Below are 10,108 nucleotides of genomic sequence, written 5' to 3'. Positions count from 1 at the left end.
AGATACCACTTCTGGGCTTGGGAAGGAATCCAGCAGGGCTCTAGAGTAAAAAAAACTGGGAAGTGTGGAAACTGGCAGCACGTGAAGCAAAGTGGGAATGTAAGGAAATTCTGGAAACTAAGGGACAACTGTGTAGGGATATAAGGAAAGATCTGCCAGGAGGCAAGAACAGGATGCCTGTAAATCCTCAATATTAAATATTACAGCAGTGGATTAGTATAAAAATGACAGATGGAAAGGCAACTTCACTCATTAGGGGCTGGAAAATTATGATTAAAAAAGAAAATCTTAAGTTTTTCTAAGGATGTTGTATGTTTTTCCATTTTACCAATAGTGGAAGCAGTATTTGGCCTCAAAATTTGTAAATTATTGCAACTCATACAAAGATGAAAAGAAGAGAAAGCTTTTTATTTTCTAAGATGATAACACCATGTCTGAAAAAAATGCTAATAAAATGCTCTGTTGGAAAGAGCCTTATCTGATAGGGATGGTATTCATGGGCACCCACTGAAACTCACACTGCTTTTTAGATTAAATTGACAAGAGCCCTTCCCCCCAGCCCCAGATTAATGGAATGAAGAATCCATGCATGAAGCCACATGTAATAAAGGTTGGAGATTATGAAACAGGCTAGAAGACACGATCAGAATTGCAATTGATCTTGATGAAGTGGGGAAATTTCCCTGATTAGAGCAGAACAAATTTAATAAGGAGAAATTGAAAGTGTCATACTTTGAAAGGTGTAGTAAACAAATGCATAAATAAAGATGGAATTCCTGGGAAGGCAGCAGTGAATCCCTCCGGAATTATAAAACAGACTAGATCAAAGTCAGCCATGGGATGTTCCTGCAGAAAATATCTGGGGATATATTTTCTAATATGCTTTACATAAACCACTGCAACAGTTTCTCTGCTTTGCTTGCTAATGTATAAAACTCCTGTTGATGTACAGAAATTTGGGGAAAATGGGAAGCCATGAGGGGAATGACAGCAAAAATCAGAAAACACTAACAAAGGAACTAGGAAAGACTATACTAGTGATGCAAGGAGGATAATTCCTTTCATACATAGAATAACTTTCTAAAAAGATCTTGTAAGATCATCTGTTTTTCCTGTCAATCAGGACTCGAAGGAAAAGTGGCTTGCTTTGCAATGAAGAAATTCTGAAGTCTCTTAGGAAAACCTTCTGATTATGAGAGTGGTGAAGATCATGGATCCCTGTGACTGGATTTTTGAAGAGCCTGCAAACTGCACATTGTCTGGCATGGTTCAGCTGGACCTCACCCAGCCTCACTTCAGGAGAGGCAGACTAAAATCACCATTTCCAAACTCTGGTTTGTGGATCCACAAAGGTTTGCTGGTGGCTTCCAGGAGAAATGAATGCTAGGTTTACACAGGCTGGCTTTTTTGTTGGCAAAAGTCCAGGGGACTGGGCAAAAAATAATTTAAAATTATGACTCTTTTTTTCTTAAGGTTTCCTTCAACTAAACATCTGTGATGTTTGGATTACCAGCATTTCCAAGAGCAAAAGTTGTTCCTGTATGAATCCTTAGCTGCAGTGCCTTCCTTTATCAGCTCAGGGTGCCCAAACAGGTGAGCACCCCATGTACAGCCACCAAAGGCCCTGTTAACCCTTTTATTGCTGAAAGAAATCTAGTGAACTTTACCACAGACACCCTCAACTCAGAAGAAGGACTAGCATGGAGTTACCAGTGTTTCCCTCCCATTTAATACAATTATTATTTTTTTAAAAACTTTGCTGTATTAAACCATGAGGCTGCAGGGTGAGGTCTGCTCTTAGCCAGTTGTTTTTGTCATACAAGGATGGGTTTCCATGGATGAGAAGGCACACCAAGCAACAACAAGCTGTGTGTTGCTGTTGTATTAACTATGGCCTTGCTTCTCTATGATCACAACATTTACTCAGAAGTAGCCATTACTTACAAGTTCCAGACAACATCTTGTGTGAACATCTACTATGCAGAAAACAAGATCTAATTGACTGACATGCAGTGTCTCTGCAACATGAGTGGCAGTTTAGACATTTTGTCATTTGTTGCAGAAACTGTAGAGGCTTTAGAAGACCAAGCACAAGGGAGGATTTATACCTCAGAGTCATAAAACAGCTTCCTACTGTGTTGATAGCTAAAAACTGTGTTCTCTGAGCACATCAAAAGCTGGAACATGGAAGGGCACCTGATGTAGATGCTTCAACAAAAGAAAAAGAGGTTAACATGCAAACTTCTAAACTTCTTAGAATGGCACACTAGAAAACAAATATAATAATGTCATTTTGCCATGGAGAAGGCAACATCTTTGCCTGCTTCTTACTGTGGTTTTCAGAGAGGGCATCCAGAATGCTGTGGCACATAGCAGATTTGTCTTGCTAACAATATGCTGCAAAATAAACAAAGCTGACATCTGACATTTAAATCACCCCCCCCCCCCACAAGCCCTGCATTGTAGATTACCTATACATTCTCAGGATACAGTGAGAAATCATTCTACAGTACATATTTAATTATAATTTTAAAAAGTCTAACTCAGACACAATCTCTGGCCAGTAGCAAAATATCCACACATCACTAAATTAAAGATCTGTTGTTATCTCTTCACTGCAACAAACAGAAATCAGCATCTCGAGAAGGGGCTCCAGGGGTATCACATTGCAGCCAATCACACCAGATAAAAAAATAAGCTAATTTCACAAATGAAGTTTGACAAGAAGTAACATTGCATTTGTCTTGGCAAAATGAAGCACGAACAGAACATTTCACAGGTACAGTTACCATGCAAAGGCATGTTTGTTGAGTTTGTCATTGATTTCAACCCCAAATCACAAGTAGCATGCAATTCTCCTGCCCCCACCAACTACTGTATTAGAGACAGTCTGGGTAATGTGCCTCTTTGGTGTAACCATAGCCTCTTAGGCAAGATTATACCACCCTAGGAAAGAATACAAGCAAAACTTGATCATATGTGTGTTTACACAATGTACATTTTACCATTTAAAAAAACCAAAACATGTTACATAGATTCTCAAACACAGCTCCGTTGAAAATGAAATTTTAAGCTTAAGAAATAGGTTTTAAACTACAAGGCCACCCCATTATTTTTTATGAACAGTTTAAAAAGTTCCCACCCCTAAAAATCTGCCAGTATATTTCCTCAACTATAACAGTCCTACCCACTCTCTAATACAGCTGATCTTTGCTGGACAGCAATAACAGCTCTTACATTTCTTAAATGCACAAGATAATGGACTCTGGGATAGATATAGTTCTTAACTGTATAACACTGGAACAAATCTGACTTAAATGATTAATTGGTCAATTCAGGTGTTCCCCAGCACTACCGGGACTTCTGCTGTTCACTGATGTGAGTTCTGGCTTTTGTTGGCATCAAGCTCCATGAACAGGCTCGTGTTCAGAATGTGAGTACAAGGGCAATTCACTGGATACTCTGGTACCCAGCTTGCTCAAAACCAGGGAGGAACTTTGTTTTCTGTATTCTCTTATCCAGGTGGGGACACAGCCCCAGCGCAGCACCTTTGGCTGAAACAGAACTGTTGGGATGCAACGTAGAATTTTTTACATTTTCTTTTTTTGTAGTCATTTAAGCAACTGCAACAGGTTTGAGCAACTGCAACAGAAGACTTAACTTGCAGGGTCTTTGATTAGAGGGTTACCATCTTCCTCAGCTTTACACAATGGAGCCCTTTGAAGAAGACAAATGAATTGACTGAATCCTTGTGGCCAACGTCCTCTGTAAGTCCTCTAGTACATTCTGACCAGATGTTTCTCCATTCTTGTCATACAACAACTGTTTGAAAGCTTCGTTTTCAATGAGGACCATCATGTTCTTTAGAAAGTAGCCTTCACAATAGGCAGATAGTTCTGTGACTCCGAGGAACTACAAGAAGTGAAATTAGAGAAAGATAACCATTCTGATAAAACCCAGGCAGCAAAAATGGTGCATAAGAGCTGCACACAAACAAATACACAAGCTAAGCCTTTTAGACAGGCACAGTCTAAAATGTGCTTACTTACAGATATAAATGCATGGAGAGGAAGGAGTTAATAAAACAGTATTTTATGCTGATGATTCTCATAATAATTCCATGTTAAAAGACCCTGGCTGTTGGGGAAACAAAATTCCACAGGCTGAAGCTTTGCTCCCTTGGAAACGGATGGAAGTTTTACCACAGAGTTTACCAGACACGTGATTTCATGCTAGAAGTTACAGCCTAAAACTACAGGTTTGGGCAAACATTACAGACCATGTTTCAAGAATGCTGTCCTTAACAAGGACAGGACATATGACTGCAGGAAGCTGTCATGCAAAATTTTGCTTTGAGGAGAAATGGAGATAATCAGCCAGTGAAAAAAAATCTCCCCAGGGCAGAGGTGGACTTCCCAGCATTGGACACTTTAAGATTCAGCTGGGCAGGGTGCAGGGCCATCTTGTCTAGACTGTATTTTTGCAAAGAAAAGTTGGACCAGATGATCCTTGAAGTACCTTCCAAGCTGGTATTCCACAGTTCTATGATAGCAATTTTAAAAATGGAATGCCCATAGGGATATTAATGGTATCAGTACTCTCCAGTCAGCATTTATTTTGTAAAGATGACCAAATTCACATTACAGAATCACAGAATATGCTGAGTTGGAAGGGACCCACAAGTATCACTGAGTCCAACTCCTGGGCCTGCAAGGGACCATCCACCAAACTGTATCTGTCTCTCAGTCTTGATGACAAAGGCTGTGCTCCACTTGTCTCTGTGCCAACCTGCTCACACATCCCCCTCTGGAAAGGTCAGGGAGGTCCTGCAGGTGCAGATGAGCTTGCAAAGCAGCAAGGTCCAGAAAGGTGTCCCTGACCATGGCTAGGTAATCTTTAAGGGTCCCTTCCAACCCAACTAATTCCAGAAGTCAAAGATTCAAGCACAGCCAGGTTGGCTGTTGCTGCAGTGCCCTACTCACAGCACTGCCAACATGACTCTGGCTGTAAAACCCACCCAGGTACCCAATTTCCACTGCTTCCACTGGGAGGTCAGGCGCAAATAACTTGCAGGTTGGGGCTCTTACAGGCAAACCAGGAGCTGGATTTAGTCACTGGTTTGTTAAGTCCCAGCATGTAAGAATTTTCTTCAATGAGGATGTAAATAACAGCCTCATTTCGCAATTCAAAGAAAACATGATTTTAAAGCAAAATTATTGTTTTTGCTGACAGCAATATAAATTGAGAAGTTCACACATGAGCTACAAGACAAATCAAATTTTTTTCAAATGTTTCTTGCACTGTAATTTTTTTCCTCTTACATTAAATGGACCTACAGATACACCTCATTGCTTATTTTCATTGGTGGATCTTTGTGCTTTGTGCTATTTCAAACACTGATTGCATGTTATCTGTCCACGAAGACCCAGCATTACTATTCTCTGTAGGAAATACCTGATGATGGGAACAGAGGTCAGATCTCCAGGGGTTTGGAGCAATCTGCAGGATTACTCTGTTCAATCAAACCTCCATGTCACAATGCATCAGTTTTATCTTTTGTATAGACCATGCAAGTTAGAGAAAAAATCTCTTAAGAAATGCTTGAAGAATATTTCACTGCACTTATTTGTGTACCATTTCCATCTTCCAAGTGAAAATCTAACTACTCCACATGAGGAGGGAAAAAACTGAAACTAATCAATGTGGTAACCACCTCCACCAATGCGTGAAAATAGGTTTTCTAGGACAAGAAATGCCATGCTTTTCTGTCTAATGACTTAGGCAACTTCACAAGCTAAGTATATAATTTGATTCCAATAAGAAACTCTCCAAGACATAAAATTCTCATTATTATCCTTGCAGGGCTCTGAGCCATTGCACTTCCACAACATGGCATTTTTATATATTGATAAGGTGTCACCAGCATTGAGTGTATCACCCCACTGGGCTTCAGGCAGGAAGAAACAGGTAATGGAAATGGGAAAATGCATCTTGGAAGGTGAAAGCAGAGATGCCTACTTCACTTAGTGATTCCTGTAAAATCACCAGTTTGTGCTGCTGTGAATAAGGGATAGATCTCCCACACATGGAACAGCTGAGAAGCTGCCGCCTTGGACTTGGACTAACTAATTTTGGATTGTCACTATACCAGGTACCAATTAATCAGTCAGTCCCAGTAAATGAATGACAAATCTTAAACGTGCAACAAATGTACTAAGCATATGAGATATACATACATATATATAAATATATATATATATATATATATAACTACTTATTACAAAACTGACATACAAGAATGACAGCAGACACACAACATGCAAGCATATGCAGTTATTTTTTACCTTGGCATGATTATAAATATCCACACAGTTTTCTGTATTAATGCTTTTTGCGCAAATGATCTCACAGTGTCGTTGTAAAGCTTCAAGCTGGAAAAATTTAGCAGCAGAGAGAAGCTAAAAAAAAAAACCAAAAGGCATGGAAAAAATAGTCAAAAACCGCTGAGTGATACAGAATCAGAGCTTGCTTCTTTACTGTTTCATTATACTTTTTTCTCTGCCCCTTCTCCAGTTAGCATGAAAGTAGTGACAAAAAGTCAGAATGAGAAGATTGCTTGGTTGTTTTAACCCTCTGCAGTCTCTTCTAAATCACACAATGGGAATCTATACACAGAGAGACCACCAAAGGCTGCTCAAGTCCACATGCTGACTTTGGAATGGGACAAGGAGAAAAAGGAAATGGCGGTTTGAAGAATATTTTGTCACTTTGCAAACTTGACTGTAATAAAAGACCTGCAAATACATCCCCAAAACCAAAGTTCTGGTTCAACTGTTCTCCAAGATCTTATTGAAACTGAGCAACTCGGCTGGATGTGAGGAAGTCAGCAGAACGGTCAGGATCAAGTGTACAGAGGAATGAATTCAAACCAAATGATGATGACCATCCTGGGCAGTTTTAATCTAGAGAGACAATAAACTTCACATCTGCCACCTCAGCAGGCTCAAGGGAGTGGAATCAGATCTCCATACGCTCCTTGTCCTAGCAGCTGTCAGGGGATGTCCAGGCCAGGAGCACTGAAACACTGTCTGAGGTCCACATTATTCCAAGGAACGAGTGCACAGAGGTGTGAACCAGCTTTGTGAGGCAATGCCTAGCCAGCATCTGTGTGAGTGTCATGTGTCTGTCACTGTTCTACCACAGTGCTTCTGATACCAGCACTGACCTCCCTCTTTGGGCCTGCATCTCCCCTGTGGCTACACTGCCTACCCTGGCATTGCCTTGGCATCTCTGCATGCCTATGGGGTGAAAATGCCTTGAATTTTGAATTCTTCAACTGATTTCAGAAGTATTAATATTTCCTCTATTGCCCTTTTTCTGTTCTTTTACAGGAAAATAATTTAATTTTCTGGCTTTCCATGGTAGGTCATTGTCTCTGGCTCTCTGCTCTGCCTTAGAAAGCAGGTTGGAGTTCTTCATTGCTTGACACCTTGCTGTAACCCAGCCAGACCTTAGATCAAGCTGTTCACGTGTTTAAATAGCACTTACTCAGCTATTTAGGCTTTTACACAGCCCTTATTATTTGGGACTCATAACAAAAAGCTAACCTCTGCATTCCAAGGGGGCTCTCATGTTGCACTGGTGAACAAACAAAACCCTGAAACTTCCATGACATTATTCTGACTTCTCCTGTGCAGTCTGCTCAAGATCTACTTTAATCCCATAAATAAATCCAAGTGCTGGAAATCTGCAGTGCTGATGTGATAGCAGCCAGCTGGCCCCAATTATGAATTGCAGCAAAGATTTGTGTGGAGTATTTCTGGTGCTTCTTGTTATCATATGTGTAAAGGCAAGTTACTAAATGCAGTTTTGAAAGATAAAGCCAAATCCTATTCCAGCTGCCTCTGTGGCTCAAGCAGTCATGTGCTGGTTTGTAATTACTTTAAACTGTGAGGAACCATGGCCAGATCTGTTATCAAGAGATCAATCAATCAGTCATACATTCTGGAGTCTCAGAAGTTTTGAGATGTCACAAAAGTAGAGCAAGCTGCCAGCTGAAATGCAGCACAAGCTTTTTAACAGCCTAGGTGATAACACACACATCTCTATAAAGCCACTGCACTGCCTAGTCTAAAATTCCCTATTTCAGAAAAGGTTAGAAATTCAGGAAATCTTTCAAAACTCTGAGAGAAACAGAGAATTAAGGAACTTTTCCTATACAGCTCAGGAAAATGATGTGGATATGCTCACTTAAAAATACACTGCCTGCACTAGAGAGGGGTAATTTCAGTCCTCTGGCTGCCAGACTGTAGAGTTACAGGGACAGAATAATACAGGCAACAGTGACAGGACACGAGGAAAAGGAAAGTAGCTGCACCAGGGGAAGTGCAGATTGGCCATAAGGAACAGGTTCTCCCCTGAGAGGGTGGTCAGTCACTGAACAGGTTCCCCAGGGAAGTGCTCATGGCACCAAGCCTGCCAGAGCTCATGGCACATCTGCACAACACTCTGAGTGATGTGGTTTAGATTTACATAGCCCTGCAAGGAGCAGGGAGTTGGACTTGATGGTCCTTTATGGGTCTCTTCCAACTTGAGATATTCTGTGATCCTGGTGGCAGACACTGATGGTTACAAGCTGTTTAAGTAGCTCTGAATTTAGTATTTACTGACCTGCACTCTTTTTGGCTGCCTGAAAACTCCCTGAATGACTATCAAGAATTTGCTCAATATATCTTAGTTCTGTATAGCTGGAGTGGTTTTGCTGATCATAGCTGACAATGATGGCACACAGTATTCGGAAGGGGATTACTTAACATCCATAAAGTTGTGGTTGAGTGGCTGGTAGCTGTATGAAGGTTCAGGCAGCTCCAGCTGGCTTGGTTTGGCTTTTGCAAAAGGCCTCAACAGCACCTGGATGTTTTACATCCAGTGAGAAAGGGGCAAAGAAGTCTCTGTATCTCAGGGAGCAGATTATGGTTTTATTCATAAATTTGAGAGTCACATGTTTGAAATTGAACTGAACTGTGTCTCCAGTGGACTTCTCTCATGGTTAAATCCCAAGACCTCTCCCATGTGACAAACCAAATTGGATGTTTTTAATGCTGCTGAGATAGGGAGGATGGAACACTAAGTCCCTGGAAATTGGTTCCAGATTTTGGTAACACCAGCTTTGCCTCTAAGTAGGTATTTGCAAAGTCTCCCAGTTTCCTGCAGGACTGCAGAGAGCCTGGGCACTCCAGGTGAGGCACTGCTGGTTCTTACAGGAGTGCTCATGTCTTGCCCAATGGCCATGTGCCCTTGGGTGAATGGCACACAGATCAGTCAGCATTGCTCCCACTGCAATTAAATAAATGTCTCTTACCTCCATAATTTCATTATTTTTAATCAGGAGTGACTCTGCACCACCATAATAAAGATACTGCATAACCAGCTGTAATAAAACAAAGGGAGTGTTTATAAAAACCAATCCAAGACATAGAGGAACAGGGGACAATGCAGGCAATACCCAAGGCTCTCCTAATACCACCACTGATTTGTAGATAAAAATGACTCAAGCCTCCTAATTTCAAAGATATACTTGGTTATTCTCTCACTCTGCAAAGTTCAGTGTTTCCTTCTCACAGGTAGTCTAATGTCTCAACCCTCACCCTCAAATTGTCTGGATTTCCTGGTAAGTTCCAAACAGTTTGCAGGAAACTGATTAACTCATTTTCAATTTTCAGTGTATTTCCCAGTCTGTTAAGTACATCACTGATTCAGGCAAAGACAGCATATACAATGGTGATTCCCTTATCCCTTCCCTGGCAAAGGCCACCTTCATCCAGCTGTGTATGGGCATGCATGGAAGATAAGAAAGAGGAGGAGGCTTTGCACTGTAATACAAGCCAGCTAAGATCCCTCTGTGGGGAGGCCCGTTATTGTGGGCAGCTGGGATTTATGTGCAGCAGTAGCAGTCGATACATGGAGCTGCCTGAGCTCCAGCTCAAAGCAGGGGAAGCACATCCCTGCTACAGGTACAGAGAGCAAGCTTTGCCTTTTCATGGCACTAAATTGATTGGAGAGCACTGCTAAGGAAGGGAATGAAGTGGGTCTCTTCCAAACCTGTCCA

The 10,108-nt window shown here is 41.2% G+C and overlaps 1 protein-coding gene across 1 annotated transcript in view; it reads right to left on the bottom strand.

Annotated features, from left to right (window-relative positions):
- Positions 1-2,499: 2,499 nt before the first annotated feature.
- Positions 2,500-10,108, bottom strand: part of ABTB3 (ankyrin repeat and BTB domain containing 3) — a 163,677-nt gene continuing 156,068 nt past the window's right edge. Inside the window, exons 15-17 of the mRNA XM_066550567.1 lie at positions 9,362-9,430; positions 6,345-6,458; positions 2,500-3,912 (exon numbers count right to left, since the gene is read on the bottom strand). Coding sequence (XP_066406664.1) covers positions 3,703-3,912; positions 6,345-6,458; positions 9,362-9,430 — 393 coding nt within the window. The 3' untranslated portion in view covers positions 2,500-3,702. The remainder of the gene's footprint in view (positions 3,913-6,344; positions 6,459-9,361; positions 9,431-10,108) is intronic.

Source organism: Molothrus aeneus, chromosome 5, assembly GCF_037042795.1.
Source record: "Molothrus aeneus isolate 106 chromosome 5, BPBGC_Maene_1.0, whole genome shotgun sequence".
Classification (NCBI taxonomy): Eukaryota; Metazoa; Chordata; class Aves; order Passeriformes; family Icteridae; genus Molothrus; species Molothrus aeneus.
Note: the sequence above shows the minus strand (reverse complement) of the source record. Positions and strands in the feature narration are given on the sequence as shown.